This window comes from Bombina bombina, chromosome 11 (assembly GCF_027579735.1).
Source record: "Bombina bombina isolate aBomBom1 chromosome 11, aBomBom1.pri, whole genome shotgun sequence".
Classification (NCBI taxonomy): domain Eukaryota; kingdom Metazoa; phylum Chordata; class Amphibia; order Anura; family Bombinatoridae; genus Bombina; species Bombina bombina.
This window is the reverse complement of record NC_069509.1, coordinates 191,752,858-191,770,058: the sequence shown is the minus strand read 5'-3', so window position 1 is coordinate 191,770,058 and position 17,201 is coordinate 191,752,858. Positions and strand designations below refer to the sequence as shown.

At 38.3% G+C, this 17,201-nt stretch overlaps 1 protein-coding gene across 1 annotated transcript in view; it reads right to left on the bottom strand.

Annotated features, from left to right (window-relative positions):
• Positions 1-291: 291 nt before the first annotated feature.
• C11H16orf89 (chromosome 11 C16orf89 homolog) overlaps positions 292-17,201 on the bottom strand; it is a 48,283-nt gene continuing 31,373 nt past the window's right edge. Inside the window, exons 4-7 of the mRNA XM_053694274.1 lie at positions 8,498-8,636; positions 3,539-3,640; positions 1,884-1,955; positions 292-456 (exon numbers count right to left, since the gene is read on the bottom strand). Coding sequence (XP_053550249.1) covers positions 383-456; positions 1,884-1,955; positions 3,539-3,640; positions 8,498-8,636 — 387 coding nt within the window. The 3' untranslated portion in view covers positions 292-382. The remainder of the gene's footprint in view (positions 457-1,883; positions 1,956-3,538; positions 3,641-8,497; positions 8,637-17,201) is intronic.

Here is a 17,201-nt window from a genome sequence, read left to right as displayed (position 1 = left end):
CCTCTTGTCATTGATTCACCCTATATGCTCAGCTAGATTCCTGTAGCACAATGCTGCTCCTTCAACAAAGAATGCTAAAGGAATGAAGCAAATCCGCTAATTTAACTAAAATGGAAAGTTGTTTAGAATTGTGTTTTATCCGAATCATGAAAGGTGTTAAAGGGACAGGAAACCCAATTATTTTCTAACAGCTTCTCCATGGCTTTTTAGAAATCTTTTGTTTTTTTAATGTTTCTCACAAATAAATTCCCATTTTTAGTTCTTATCTATAAGAAAAGAAGACTCACACACTGCACTTTTAGAAAGTTGTTTATTAAAGATCAAGAACTCACAGATGCAATTAAGAGTATTTTATTTTACATCATCATTTATTAGGGGAAATTTATATTTGAAATGAATAGAGAAACCCACCAAGGGCGCCAGCTGCCACAGCTGTCATGTGACTCAGACAACCGCCTGTAGGTAGAGAAACGAAAACAAAATATTTATCAAAATTCTGTACGTGTATAATGTGCACTGGTCTGGAATAATTATACACATTTGTCTGCAAGAAAACATAAAGCTCAACTGGGAAAAAATAAAATATGAAATCCTTACTTTATAACATAGATATAACGCTTTAAAAGACTCTATACAGTTATCTTGTCTCCTTTGCTATAGCTAATTACAGATGGATATCAATAAGCTGGTCCACTATTAAGCAATCCTTGGGCAGCATGTTACAGGGCCATTGATCTTGATTATACAGGAAGCACTCCAGCCTCTCTGGGAGAGGTGGAAAAATAAAGAAAGGACACAAAAATTAACATATTGTGACTCAGAGACCAACTTGTTTAGAAGAAAATGCCTATTGTTATTGTATACATTTCTGTTAATTCACTTTTCTCAAAATGTCTCCAGTAAAACAGGTCAGTGTCTGTCTCCACTCATGACACCTTATGAGCTTTATTAATTAACTTGGGCCGACTGTTTGACAACTAATGATGCGATCATCTGGGGCTGCCGTGTTCTTTGTTCACAGAGGAATTGCCTGGTATTTCGGTGCTGGACTGACCGTAATAGGCGGGATCAGACTGATATACTACAGGAAAGTTCTACTCTGTGAAAAGCATTACTGGGCTAAAAGAAGCTGCACCCAGGTGGGAAATCGCCATAGAACAGGCTAATAAGTTATTGATCTGGTTGTTCGTTCCTGAGAGTGCATCTCTCTCTGTGTGCATGTTGTGAATGTTAACAGTAAATAAAGGGGATGCTTTTTATGTGAATTTGAGAAAGTAAAACAAATTTCCACTGTCTCACAATGTGGGAGTAGTTTCTATATAAAATATTACCAACAAAGTCTAAATGCACAAGTATATTTGACAGCCTTTGATTGGCTGTAGAAAATTATATTTCATATAGAATAAAGTGTGTGCTGCAAAAAGAAAGAGCATTGTTAAACTTTTCTGTAAAAAAAATATACCACAAACCTGTTACTGTGTTATAGAAAAGCTCTTTTTACCATACACTTAGAATGTTGTGGAATCTAAAGCAATAATATTTGATGATGTAATGAGCGAAATGCGTAAGGGCTTTGTATTAAATGCTATCAAGTTTCATTTCACCAAGGAATCTCCCTGAGCAAGAGCAACTAGTGTTACTGAGGGACACTTCTGTGACTTTGCGTGACAAAATTAAGAAAAAGAACAAAATAAAGTATATTTGTGAGCAAAAGTGTTCTAAATATATTCAGCATTTGGTAGATATTTATGTTACAAATTCACATACATAAAATATAAATAGCAAATCAGTTTATTTCTAAAAAATAACCCTTTGGCATTCAGAAAGGGCTGCAGCACATTGTGTAGCATGAGGGCAAGTTGATATGTGCTCATTTTACTTACTGGGCATTTTCTTTTCGCGACGTTTATATCTCCAGAGAATAGGACTTTCTTTTTTAGCTTTTGATACTTTATCTGGAAATAAACGTAAGCCAGTTACCATCACAAGGCCACAAATATTGGCGCATGGGCAAGGCCCAGACTAGTCATGGTGATTACACACAGAGCGTATAGAGTAAAACAGGGAGCGGATTTAGTCAAGGGAAGGGATGAGAGAGGAACAGACAGAGGGTGAGGAGCAGAGGGTTAGAAAAAGGTAACAGACACAGAAAAAAGGAAAAATAGCTAATTCAATAAAGGCGAGGTAGGAATAAAATTTAACTATGTGATACAAAGCCTGTTGCTACTTCTACAGCCACTCAGGGGTTAAAAAGAAAGTTCAGAGGGGCATATTTATCAAGCTGCATATGGAGCTTGAGGCCCCTTGTTTCCGGCAAACCTTCAGGCTCGCTGGAAACAGAAGTTATGAAGCAGTGATCTAAAGGCCGCTGCTCATAACCTGTCCGCCTGCTCTGAGGCTGCAGACAGAAATGGACAGAAATCAACCCAATCAAATACGATCGGGTTGATTGACACCCCCTGCTAGTGGCCGATTGCGTATGCTGTCGGCATTTAGCGATGTGCAGAGGACATGATACGTTATTTTGTATCCTATCCGCTCGCACGTTGATAAATATACCCCATAGCCTTTATTTATTCTCATTCTGCTCTATTAAACTCTGTTCCCTATCCCCACACAAAAGCACCCCTTTTCTAGCAACCTGAATGTGTTTTATCGTACCATGATACCCCTCCTTATCCTGGCTAAACTACCCTGTGAGCACCCGGTAAACACAAAAAGGCTTTTCGTTCCCTCACCATGTAACTGAAATAGACTAAACTTTCACACAATGTGTGCCTGGACTTTGAAATGATACCAGACACTTGGGGGTGCTCCCACTAGATGCAGGGGGTTCACCATTAAAGTTACTGGACATAAAATGGGTTGGGCTAATTATAATGCCTGGGAAACTTTAACTCCCGGTGGGATCTGGACACAAGGGGCAGAGAAGAGGACAGTGTGTAATTGGCTTTTGCATATTTATATTTTACACCTTGTACTGGATAAGACCCCTCTGTCTTGACCATTATAATGAGTTACACTCTACTGCACTAAGCCTTGTCTGGTGTTTGTATAAGCAGAGCTTAATCACTGCAAATAGGGCTACTAGCTAAGTATCACTCCCAAAAGCAAGAACACTTGTCCTTGGAGGTCTCTGGTGGCACTGTGGGACTGTTCTGGACCTCACCTCAGGGTACAAGCTCCCAGGTCCCATCACAAACTAATAAATGTGACTAAACTCAAATTAGCAGAGGGGGGACACTTTGCAATTAATTTTATCACCCCATCATATACTCCTGTCTCTGCCACATGTCAGTGCCTAATAAAACACCAGGCACTACATGTGGGTATATTGCTGTTTGCTGCTTACAACCTGCAGTACCAACCAGCAGAGAAATACAATGATGGTTCTATGGATAATACTAAATAGCTGATTGCCTGCCACCTCTTCTACTTTACCTCTTTCCTCTCGAGCTTCACATGAATATGGCCCTGCAAGTAGCTTCACACGTACGAATGCCCACTGAGAACACATGCTCTGTACACCAGTACTTACCAGTAGATCCGAAACAGCCACTGGGATCTTGCCAGCTGATAATGGTGTCCATCCAGTCTGACTTGAAAAAGTCTGAATACCCAGATAAACCGCACAGCATAACTGAAATCAACAGTGAAATTAACAGTTTAGTGTTAGATAAATTATCGTATTTCAACATACAAAAATATTTATTAGTTTTGAAATCTCTGCCCTGAAACACAGCAAGAATATAAATTATCAGGGGGTTTATTTCCAACAGGGTAAATAACAGGTAACTAAGCAAGAATTTCTATTAAAGTAACATACAATATATAGTCTTGTGCATATTACATGAAATTATTACTACTACATTAGGGGACTAGTAGATATATCATGAAATTATTACTACTACATTAGGGGACTAGTAGATATGTCATGAAATTATTACTACTACATTAGGGGACTAGTAGATATATCATGAAATTATTACTACTACATTAGGGGACTAGTAGATATGTCATGAAATTATTACTACTACATTAGGGGACTAGTAGATATGTCATGAAATTATTACTACTACATTAGGGGACTAGTAGATATGTCATGAAATTATTACTACTACATTAGGGGACTAGTAGATATGTCATGAAATTATTACTACTACATTAGGGGACTAGTAGATATGTCATGAAATTATTACTACTACATTAGGGGACTAGTAGATATGTCATGAAATTATTACTATTACATTAGGGGACTAGTAGATATGTCATGAAATTATTACTATTACATTAGGGGACTAGTAGATATGTCATGAAATTATTACTATTACATTAGGGGACTAGTAGATATGTCATGAAATTATTACTACTACATTAGGGGACTAGTAGATATGTCATGAAATTATTACTATTACATTAGGGGACTAGTAGATAGGTCATGAAATTATTACTATTACATTAGGGGACTAGTAGATAGGTCATGAAATTATTACTATTACATTAGGGGACTAGTAGATATGTCATGAAATTATTACTACTACATTAGGGGACTAGTAGATATGTCATGAAATGATTACTACTACATTAGGGGACTAGTAGATATGTCATGAAATTATTACTATTACATTAGGGGACTAGTAGATATGTCATGAAATGATTACTACTACATTAGGGGACTAGTAGATATGTCATGAAATTATTACTATTACATTAGGGGACTAGTAGATATGTCATGAAATTATTTCACATATGTTTATAAAGAATCTCCCTTTATTGTTATGTAAATGTCTGATTCACTTCTGAATACTTTTTGAACCTTCTCTGTATAAAGAGAAAGCCTAGAGGTGTCCTGTATTCTTTAGCAATTTCATGCTGCTGTGTGCAATATCCTTCTCAATGATCATATCCCACTCATGGAATATGATGGATGGAGCATCTCACAGCTACAGTCTGGTAATAAGCGCATCATTATGATTTTTCTTTGTTCTTTTGCTATCTTTATTTGAAAAAGAAGGAATGTAAGCTAAGGAGATGGCTCATTTTTGGTTCAGCACCCTGGCTAGCGCTTGTAATTTGTGGCTACATTTAGCTACCCAATAAGCAAGAGGAACCCAGGTTCTGAAAAAAAGGGGCGAGGTCTTAAGCTTTACATTTTTTTCTTTTCGAATAAAGATACCAAGAGAATGAAGAAAAATTTGTAGTAGGAGTAAATTAGAAAGTTGCTTAAAATTGATTGCTCTATTTGAATCATAAGAGTTTAATTTTGACTTTACTGTCCCTTTAACCCCTTAATGACAGCTGACGTACCAGTTGTTTAAGAGAGTGCTGGAAGCGATCGCAATCGCTTCCAGCAGCTCTCAGGGTATTGCAGTGATGCCTCGATATTGAAGCATCCTGCAATACCCTTTAACAAGCATCCGATGCAGAGAGAGCCACTCTGTGGCCCTCTCTGCACCGGTAGCGATGGGGCCGTTCGTTGGTGGGTGGGAACTTAGAAGGGAGGAGGGTGGGCGGCCCATCGCTACCCGGCATCCGGTTCCTACAAGTGCATTGTGCACGCCGGATGCCGGGAGCATGCAGAGGGGGGGCCTGCGTGTGCGTGCGCGCGTGTGTGTGCGCGCGCGCGCAGCAAACACTGCCTCCACTGATTTCTATTAAGAGGGAGGGGGGGGGCAGCAAACTTTTGTTTTTTAAAAAAAATAATAGGATCTGGTAGGGTTAGGGGGGTGGGGGTACTGGGGGGGGGGGGGCAGCTACACTACAGAAAAAAACGGAAAAAAAGGCCAAAAATAAAAAAAACACACTTTATTTTTTGGGGAAAACTGGGTACTGGCAGACAGCTGCCAGTACCCAAGATGGTGGCAAATAGGTAGGTGGGGAGGGTTAGAGAGCTGTTTGGGGGGGGATCAGGGATGTTGGGGGTTAAGGCAGGGGTCCATCACAGCTGAATAATTTAAAAAAACAAAAAACAAAAAAAACCCACCTTTTATTTTAGTACTGGCAGACTTTCTGCCAGTACTTAAGATGGCGGGGACAATTGTGGGGTGGGGGAGGGAAGAGAGCTGTTTGGGAGGGATCAGGGGGTGGGATGTGTCAGGTGGGAGGCTAATCTCTACACTAAAGCTAAAATTAACCCTGCAAGCTCTCTACAAGCTACCTAATTAACCCCTTCACTGCTGGGCATAATACAAGTGTGGTGCGCAGCAGCATTTAGCGGCCTCCTAATTGCCAAAAAGCAACGCCAAAGCCATATATGTCTGCTATTTCTGAACAAAAGAGATCCCAGAGAAGCATTTACAACCATTTGTGCCATAATTGCACAAGCTGTTTGTAAATAATTTCAGTGAGAAACCTAAAATTGTGAAAAATGTCATTTTTTTTTTATTTGATCGCATTTGGCGGTGAAATGGTGGCATGAAATATACCAAAATGGGCCTATATCAATACGTTGGGTTGTCTACTACACTACACTAAAGCTAAAATTAACCCTTCAAGGTCCCTACAAGATCCCTAATTAACCCCTTCACTGCTGGGCATAATGCATGTGTGGTGCACAGCGGCATTTAGTGGCCTTCTAATTACCAAAAAACAATGCCAAAGCCATATATGTCTACTATTTCTGAACAAAGGGGATCCCAGAGAAGCATTTACAACCATGTGTGCCATAATTGCACAAACTGTTTGTAAATAATTTCAGCGAGAAACCTAAAGTTTGTGACAAAATTTGTGAAAAAGTGAACGATTTTTTTTATTTGCTCGCATTTGGCAGTGAAATGGTGGCATGAAATATACCAAAATGGGCATAAATCAATACTTTGGGTTGTCTTCTAAAAAAAAAAATATACATGTCAAGGGAAATTCAGAGATTCCGGACAGATATCAGTGTTCCAATGTAACTAGCGCTAATTTTGAAAAAAAGTGGTTTGGAAATAGCAAAGTGCTACTTGTACTTATTGCCCTATAACTTGCAAAAAAAGCAAACAACATGTAACCATTGGGTATTTCTAAACTCAGGACAAAATTTAGAAATTATTTAGCATGGGTGTTTTTTGGTGGTCGTAGATGTGTAACAGATTTTGGAGGTCAAAGTTAGAAAAAGTGTGTTTTTTTCCATTTTTTCCTCATATTTTATATTTTTTTAAAATTAAATTATAAGATATGATGAAAAAAATGGTATCTTTAGAAAGTCCATTTAATGGCGAGAAAAACGGTATATAATATGTGTGGGTACAGTAAATGAGTAAGAGTAAAATTACAGCTAAACACTAACACTGCAGAAATGTAAAAATAGCCATTGTCATTAAGGGTAAGAAAACTGAAAAATGGTCCGGTCATTAAGGGGTTAACAAATCCGCCGCTATGTATTGTGCTTTGCCATTGAATCTTGCCCTTCCATAGATGACTGTAAAAAGCTTTCCGAAAACATATTCAAAACTCTTACGATATGATAGTTTCTTCGTTTTTTCATTAGTTTTTAGTGTCTTTAACAAGAACGAACCACTACTGATGTCATATCTGTAATAATGTGATTAGAAGTCGCTAACACATCATCAGTGCACAATGCTCTCTTTTGTTTCAGTTACAAATTATATCTAGTTGCCATGATTGTTAGAGAGAGAGAATGTTTGGTTTAACTGGATTATGGGATGTACTTATGTAACTCAATACACTTTTTAGAGAGACTTTATATGTGGATTGTTCTAATCTACTAGTAAGGTGTTAGTCCCTAGGGATAAGCTGAGTACAAACATACAGTTCCTTTTAGTTTTAATTTAAATATCTTTAACACAACTTGTTCATGAAAATTAGTTTTGGAATACTTAAAGGGCCATAATACCCAAATGTTGAAACACTTGAAAGTGATGCAGCATAGCTGAAAAAAGCGGACTAGAAAATATCACCTGAACATCTCTATGTAAAAAAGAAATATATTTTACCTCAAAAGTTTCTCAGTAGCCACATCCCATTGTAAAGGACTTCTAAGCAGCAAATCAGAATGTCTGTCCCGGGACAGCTAAGGGAGTGAGCTTTTGTGCACACTCATCTTATTTCCCTATTCAGCTTAAGGAAGTTTACAATGAAATCTCATGAGAGTTAAGTGAAATCTCATGAGATCACAGTAAAAGAGTTCATGACCCCAGCATTGCTGATGCTGATTGGCTGCTGTTCATTTCTTCATTTTTTTTTATTTTTTTTACCTGCAGCTGAGCAGCAGCTGAGTATAGCTTTTTACACAGGACTTACTCTGCTGAGCTGAGGAGATTGTGAGGTAAAATATCTTTCTTTTTTAAATAGAGATGCTCAGGTGATATTTTCCTGTCAGCTTTTTACAGTTATACTGCATCAGTTTCAAGTGATTTAGCATATGAGCATTATGTCCCTTTAAGAGTTGCTGTTATAAATAAATGATAACAATAGTGTTTGCATTAAGGAATGTACAGCTGTTCAGATGTGCAGGTGACTCATTAGTGCCCATCAATAACCAAAATATACTCACTATTTTCCATGAAAAGATCTTTCTCTTTAGGCGGAAACCCATCACTTTCAATTTCCAAATTCCTCCTCATCATATTAGCACAGAACACATCAGTATAATGAGCATATTGCTGGAGAAACAGACCCTGTGAGCAGCCTTTCTATTGGAAAGAATGAAATCTGGTTAAAAAGAAAAACTAGTTCATATCCCAAGTCAAATGATAAATTATTCATGTAAGGAACAGGACTGCAGGTACATTAGTGTTGCAGAATGACTTAGGACTATGGCTTTGGTCATGGTTTACATTACGGCTATGGTTTACATTATGATTAGGGTCATGGTTTACATTATGATTAGGGTCATGGTTTACATTAGGGCTATGGTAATGGTTTATATTAGGGCTATGGTAATGGTTTACATTAGAGCTAAGGTTATGGTTTATGTTAGAGCTATTGTTATGGTTTACATTAGGGCTAGGGTTATGATTTACATTAGGCCTAGGGTTATTGTTTACATTAGGGCTATGGTTATGGTTAGCATTAGGACTAGGGTTATGGTTTGTATTAGGGCTAGGGTTAAGGTTTGCATTAGGCCTAGGGTTATGGTTTACATTAGAGCTAAGGTTATGGTTTATATTAGAGCTAGTGTTATGGTTTACATGAGGGCTAGGGTTATGGTTTACATTAGGGTTAGGGTTATGGTTTACATTAGGGCTAGGGCTATGGTTTACATTAGGATTAGGGTCATGGTTTACATTAGGGCTAGGGTTATGGTTTGCATTATGGCTAAGGTTATGGTTTACATTAGGGCTAGGGCTATGGTTTAAATTAGGGCTAGGGTTATGGTTTACATTAGGGCTAGGGTTATGGTTTACATTAGGGCCAGGGTTTACATTAGGGCTAGTGTTATGGTTTATGTAAAGGCTAGGGTTATGGTTAACATTAGGGCTAGGGTTATGGTTTACATTAGGGCTAGTGTTATGGTGTACATTAGGGCTAGGGTTATGGTGTACATTAGGGCTAGGGTTATGGTTTACATTAGGGCTAGGGTTATGGTTTATATTAGGGCTAGAGGTATGGTTTACATTAGGGCTAGATTTATGGCTTACATTAGGGCTATGGCTATGGTTTACATTAGGACTAGGGTTATGGTTTACATTAGGGCTAGGGTTATGGTTTACATTAGGGCTAGGTCTATGGTTGACATTAGGGCTTGGGCTATGGTTTAAATTAGGGCTAGGGTTATGGTTTAAATTAGGGCTAGTGCTATGGTTTACATTAGGGCTAGTGCTATGGTTTACTATAAGGCTAGGGTTATGGTTTACAATAGGGCTAGGGTTATGGTGTATATTAGGGCTAGGGCTATGGTTTACATTAGGGCTAGGTTATGGTTTAAATTATGGCTATGGTTATAGTTTACATTAGGGCTAGGGTTATGGTCTAAATTATGACTAGGGTTATGGTTTAAATTAGGGCTATGGATAAGGATTAGATTTGGGCTAATGCTATGGTTTACATTAGGGCTATGGTAATGGTTTACATTAGGGCTAGGTTTATGGTTTACATTAGGGCTATGGTTATGGTTTAAATTAGGGCTAGGTTTATGGTTTAAATTAGGGCTATGGTTATGGTTTATATTGGGGCTAGGGCTATGGTTTACAAAAGGGCTAGGGTTATGGTTTAAATTAGGGCTAGGGCTATGGTTCATATTAGGATTAGGGCTATGGTTTACATTAGGACTAGGTTTATGGTTTACATTAGGGCTAGGGTTATGGTATACATTAAGGCTAGGGCTATGGTTTACATTAGGGCTAGGGTTATGGTTTACATTAGGGCAAGGATTTTGGTTTACATTAGGGCTAGGGTTATGGTTTACATTAGGGCTAGGTTATGGTTTACATTAGGGCTAGGGTTATGGATTTAATTAGGGCTAGGGTTATGGTTTACATTAGGTCTAGGGTTATGGTTTAAATTAGGGCTATGGTTTAAATTAGGGCTAGTGCTATGGTTTACATTAGGGCTAGGGTTAGGGCTATGGTTTAGATTAGGGCTAGGGTTATGGTTTACATTAGGGCTAGGGTTATGGTTAACATTAGGGCTAGGGTTATTGTTTAAATTAGGGCTATATTTAGATGACTACTAGGGCTATGGTTTGAATTAGATCTAGGGCTATCTTTTTGGTTAGGGCTAAGGTTATGTTGTTATTAGGGCTATGACTATGGTTTAGCTTAGGGCTAGGTATATGGTTTGCATTAGGGTTAGGGCTATGGTTTGGCTTAGGGCAAGGTTAACATTTTGGCTTAGGGCCAGAGCTATGGTTTGGCCTAGTGCTATGCTATGGTTTACATTAGGGCTAGGTTTATGGTTTACATTAGGGCTGGGGTTATGGTTTACATTAGGTCTAGTGCTATGGTTCATATTAGGATTAGGGCTATGGTTTACATTAGGAATAGGGTTATGGTTTACATTAGGGCTAGGGTTATGGTTTACATTAGGGCTAGGGTTATGGTTTACAATAGGGCTAGGGTTATGGTGTATATTAGGGCTAGGGCTTTGGTTTACATTAGGGCTAGGGTTATGGCTTACATTAGGTATATGGTTATGGTTTAAATTAGGGCTATGGCTTAAATTAGGGCTAGTGCTATGGTTTACATTAGGGCTAGGGCTATGGTTTACATTAAGGCTAGGGTTATGGTTTACAATAGGGCTAGGGTTATAGTTTACATTAGGGCTAGTGTTGTGGTTTATATTAGGGTTAGGGTTATGGTTTGCATTAGGGCTAGATTTATGGCTTACATTAGGGCTAGTTTTATGATTAAGGTTAGTGCTATGGTTTACATTAGGGCTAGGGTTATGGTTTACAATAAGGCTAGGGTTATGGTGTATATTAGGGCTTGGGCTATGGTTTACATTAGGGCTAGGTTATGGTTTAAATTAGGGATATGCTATAGCTATGGTTTACATTAGGGCTAGGCTATGGTTTAATTATGTTTAGGCTATGATTTAAATTTGGGCTATGGTTATAGTTTACATTAGGGCTAGGGTTATGGTTTAAATTATGACTAGGGTTATGGTTTAAATTAGGGCTATGGTTAAGGTTTAGATTTGGGCTAAGGCTATGGTTTACATTAGGGCTATGGTAATGGTTTACATTAGGGCTAGGTTTATGGTTTACATTAGGGCTATGGTTATGGTTTAAATTAGGGCTAGGTTTATGGTTTAAATTAGGGCTATGGTTATGGTTTATATTGGGGCTAGGGCTATGGTTTACATAAAGGCTAGGTTTATGGTTTAAATTAGGGGTAGGGTTATGGTTTAAATTAGGGCTATGGTTATGGTTTATATTGGGGCTAGGGCTATGGTTTACATAAGGGCTAGGTTTATGGTTTAAATTAGGGGTAGGGTTAAGGTTTAGATTTGGGCTAAGGCTATAGTTTAGATTAGGGCTAGGTTTATAAATTACAATAGGGCTAAGGCTATATTTTGGATTAGCGCTAAGGCTATATTTTGATTACTACTAGAGCTATGGTTTATATTAGGGTTATGGTTTAGATTAGGGCTCAGTCTATGGTTTACATTAAAGCTAAGGTTATGGTTTAGATTAGGGCTAAGGCTACGGTTTAGATTAGGGCTAGGGTTATAGTTTACAATAGGGCTATATTTAGATGACTACTAGGGCTATGGTTTGAATTAGATCTAGGGCTATCTTTTTGGTTAGGGCTAAGGTTATGTTGTTATTAGGGCTATGACTATGGTTTAGCTTAGGGCTAGGTATATGGTTTGCATTAGGGTTAGGGCTATGGTTTGGCTTAGGGCAAGGTTAACATTTTGGCTTAGGGCCAGAGCTATGGTTTGGCCTAGTGCTATGGTTTGCATTAGGGCTAAGGCTATGGTTTGGCTTAGGGCCTGGTTTATGGTTAGCATTAGGCCTAAGAATATGGTTTGTATTAGGGATAGGGCTATGGTTTTATCTTTAGTGCTATGTAGAAAAGGACAAGAGTCCAGCACTTCTATCACATAACACTGTGCCTGCTGCAGGGATAGAGACAAATGCCAAAAAGATCCAAAAAAGTGCAAAAACGCAGCAGTACCAGTATAAAAGTATTTATTTATTTAGGACAAGGGAATAAAAAAACATGACGTTTTGGGGCTCACCCCTAAATCATGTGTGGTTTGGCCTGGGGTTAGGGCTTTGACTTTGCTTAGAGCTAGGACTAAGGCTTTCCTTAAGACTATGCCTGTGGTTTGGCATAGGACAAGGGCTATGGTTTTGCTTAGAGTTATGGTTTGGCTTAGAGCTTAGACTATGGTGTTGGGCTATGATTTGTCTTAGGGCTAGGGTTTAGGGTAAGTCTACAGTTTGGGTTAGGAATAGGGTTTCTGTTTAGGGTACAGATTGGTTTTGGAATAAGATTACAGTTGGATTTAGGACGAGGGTGTCTGTTAAGGATACAGAACTTGTCTTAGAACTAGGGTTACAGTTTGTGTTAGGACTCGGTGAAGGCTGAACATTATCTTAGGTTTTATGTTAGGGTTAGAGCTAGGTTTAACTGACTATTAAGAAATGTATATCAGCCTTGTCTCCTATTCCAATCCAACTAAATGACTCTAAATGACTGTGTAAAGTGCCCCACATGGTTTCTTGCAGCTTTTCAAATTAGAATCCATTAGAAAATCCACAAATAACAAATTTTCTAAAACGTTTTCAAATAAATGTGTGGCATAGCCTAAATAGAAAAACACTGCATGTTCTTTGGATTATAAGAGGGGTAGGTAAGTATCAAAACCCCACATTTGTGTATATACCCTTCTCCCCTAGTGGTGGGCTCTAGTCTTCAGGAAAGTGGCTGCATATCTCCCCCAAATCCTATCAGAGGCAATTACCCTCTTTGTCAGGGGCCACCTCCTGCTTATCTCATCTTCTTCACTGATTATGTTCACTTGTCTAACCTCAAACGGGGACAATCTGGGAAAGATATTCCAAAAAATTAAATATCGTAATCTATCAAATAATAATTTACTAGTTTTTAGATGGATTTGTGGCTTTGTTGAAAACCCCTCCTTAACAGTTTTAGATGACACATTTCGGCTGTTCACACGGCTTATCATAAACGTTAAACATGCTAACTCAGCAGCCTCCCAGGCTAAAAGATTTCCACCTAGATTACGAGTTTTGCATTAGAGGCTGTGCGGTGCATACGAGCAGTTTTGTCTCACCGCTCACTTACCTACAGTGCTGGTATTACGAGTTTTCAGAAACCCGTTGTTAAAAGTCAAGAAGTGAGCTCATTACCACACTCCAATACCAACGCTGCATAAGTCAGCGGTGAGCTGGTCGTACGTGCTCGTGCACGATTTCCCCATAGGAGTCAACGGGGAGAGCCAGATGAAAAAAAGTCTAACACCTGCAAAAAAAGCAGCGTAAAACTCAGTAACGCAGCCCCATTGATTCCTATGGGGAAACAAAAGTTATGTCTACACCTAACACCCTAACATAAACCCCGAGTCTAAACACCCCTAATTTTACACTTATTAACCCCTAATCTGCCGCCCCCGACATTACCGACACCTACATTATTTTTATTAACCCCTTACCTGCCGCCCCTAATGTCGCCGCCACCTACCTACACTTATTAACCCCAAATCTGCCGCCCCCAACGTCGCCGCCACTATATTAAAGTTATTAATCCCTAAATCTAACCCTAACCCTAACACCCCTAACTTAAATATAATTTAAATAAGTCTAAATAAAATTACTATCATTAACTAAATTATTCCTATTTAAAACTAAATACTTACCTGTAAAATAAACCCTAAGATAGCTACAATATAACTAATAGTTACATTGTAGCTATCTTAGGCTTTATTTTTATTTTACAGGCAAGTTTGTATTTATCTTAATTAGGTACAATATTTATTAAATAGTTATTAACTATTTAATAACTACCTAGCTAAAATAAATACAAAAGTACCTGTAAAATAAAACCTAACCTAAGTTATACTAACACCTAACACTACACTATAATTAAATAAATTAACTAAATTAACAACAATTAAATTAAATTAGCTAAAGTACAAAAACCCCCACTAAATTACAGAAAATAATAAACAAATTACAGATCGTTAAACTAATTACACCTAATCTAAGAGCCCTATCAAAATAAAAAAAAACCACTAAATTACAGAAAATAATAAACAAATTACAAGATATTTAAACTAATTACACCTAATCTAATAGCCGTATCAAAATAAAAAAGCCCCCCCCAAGATAAAAAAAACCCTAGCCTAAACTAAACTACCAATAGCCCTTAAAAGGGCCTTTTGCGGGGCATTGCCCCAAAGTAATCAGCTCTTTTACCTGAAAAAAAAAATACAAACCAGCCCCAACAGTAAAACCCACCACCCACACAACCAACCCCCCAAATAAAATACTAACTAAAAAAACCTAAGCTCCCCATTGCCCTGAAAAGGCAGTTAGCTCTTTTGCAAGCCTAAAGTCCATAACCTAAAAATAATACCCACCCAATACACCCTTAAAAAAACCTAACACTAACCCCCTGAAGATCGACTTACTGGGAGAAGTCTTCATCCAAGCCGGGCCGAAGTCCTCAACGAAGTCGGGAGAAGTCTTCATTCAAGCCGGGCGAAGTGATCCTCCAGATGGGCAGAAGTCTTCATCCAGGTGGCATCTTCTATCTTCATCCATCCGGCGCGGAGCGGGTCTATCTTCAAGACATCCGGCGTGGAGCATCCTCTTCAATCGACGTCTTCTTACTAAATGACGGTTCCTTTAAGTGACGTCATCCAAGATGGCGTCTCATAGATTCTGATTGGCTGATAGAATTCTATCAGCCAATCGGAATTAAGGTAGAAAAAATCTTATTGGCTGATGCAATCAGTCAATACGATTGAAGTTCAATCCTATTAGCTGATCCAATCAGCCAATAGGATTGAGATTGCATTCTATTGGCTTATTGGAACAGCCAATAGAATGCGAGCTCAATCCTATTGGCTGATTGCATCAGCCAATAGGATTTTTTCTACCTTAATTCCGATTTTCTGAAATCAGCCTATCGGAATCTAAGGGACGCCATCTTGGATGACGTCACTTAAAGGAACTGTCATTTAGTAAGAAGACGTCGATTGAAGAGGATGCTCCGTGCCGGACGTCTTGAAGATGGAACCTCTCCGCGTCGGATGGATGAAAATAGAAGATACTGTTTGGATGAAGACTTCTGCCCGTCTGGAGGACCACTTCACCCGGCTTGGATAAAGACTTTGGCGCAGCTTGGATGAAGACTTCTCCCGGTAAGTCGATCTTCAGGGGGTTAGTGTTAGGTTTTTTTAAGGGTGTATTGGGTGGGTTTTATTTTTAGGTTAGGGACTTTGGGCTTGCAAAAGAGCTAACTGCCCTTTTAAGGGCAATGCCCATCCAAATGCCCTTTTCAGGGCAATGGGGAGCTTAGGTTTTTTTAGTTAGTATTTTATTTGGGGGGTTGGTTGTGTGGGTGGTGGATTTTACTGTTGGGGGGGTTGTTTGTATTTTTTTTCCAGGTAAAAGAGCTGATTACTTTGGGGCAATGCCTTTTAAGGGCTATTGGATGTTTAGTTTAGGCTAGGGTTTTTTTTTTATTTTGGGGGGCTTTTTTTATTTTGATACGGCTATTAGATTAGGTGTAATTAGTTTAAATATCTTGTAATTTGTTTATTATTTTCTGTAATTTAGTGGTTTTTTTGTACTATAGCTAATTGTATTTAATTGATTTCATTGTTGTTAATTTAGATAATTTATTTAATTATAGTGTAGTGTTAGGTGTTATTGTAACTTAGGATAGGTTTTATTTTACAGGTACTTTTGTATTTATTTTAGCTAGGTAGTTATTAAATAGTTAATAACTATTTAATAACTATTGTACCTAGTTAAAAGAAATACAAACTTGCCTGTAAAATAAAAATAAACCCTAAGCTAGATACAATGTAACTATTAGTTATATTGTAGCTATCTTAGGGTTTTATTTTACAGGTAAGTATTTAGTTTTAAATAGGAATAATTTAGTTAATGATATTAATTTTTATTTAGACTTATTTAAATTATATTTAAGTTAGGGGGTGTTAGGGTTAGACTTAGATTTAGGGGTTAATACATTTAGTATAGTGGCGGCGATGTTGGGGGCGGCAGATTAGGGGTTAATAAATGTAGGTAGGTAGCGTCGATGTTAGGGACGGCAGATTAGGGGTTAATAATATTTAACTAATGTTTGCGAGGCGGGAGTGCGGCTTGTTTAGGGGTTAATATGTTTATCATAGTGGCAGCAACGTTGGGGGCGGCAGATTAGGGGTTAATAAATGTAGGTAGGTGGCGGCGACATTGGGGGTGGCAGATTAGGGGTTAATAAATATAATGTAGGTGGCGGCGATGTTGGGGGCAGCAGATTAGGGGTTCATAAATATAATGTAGGTGGCGGCGGTGTCTGGAGCGGCAGATTAGGGGTTAAAAAGTGTAGGTAGGTTATGGCAACATTGGGGATGGCAGATTAGGGGTTAATAAATATAATGTAGGTGTCAGCGATGTTGGGGGCAGCAGATTAGGGGTTTATAAATATAATGTAGGTGGTGGCGGTCTCCTGAGTGGCAGATTATGGGTTAAAAATTTTATTATAGTGTTTGCGATGCGGGAGGGCCTCGGTTTAGGAATAATAGGTACTTTATGGGTGTTAGTGTACTTT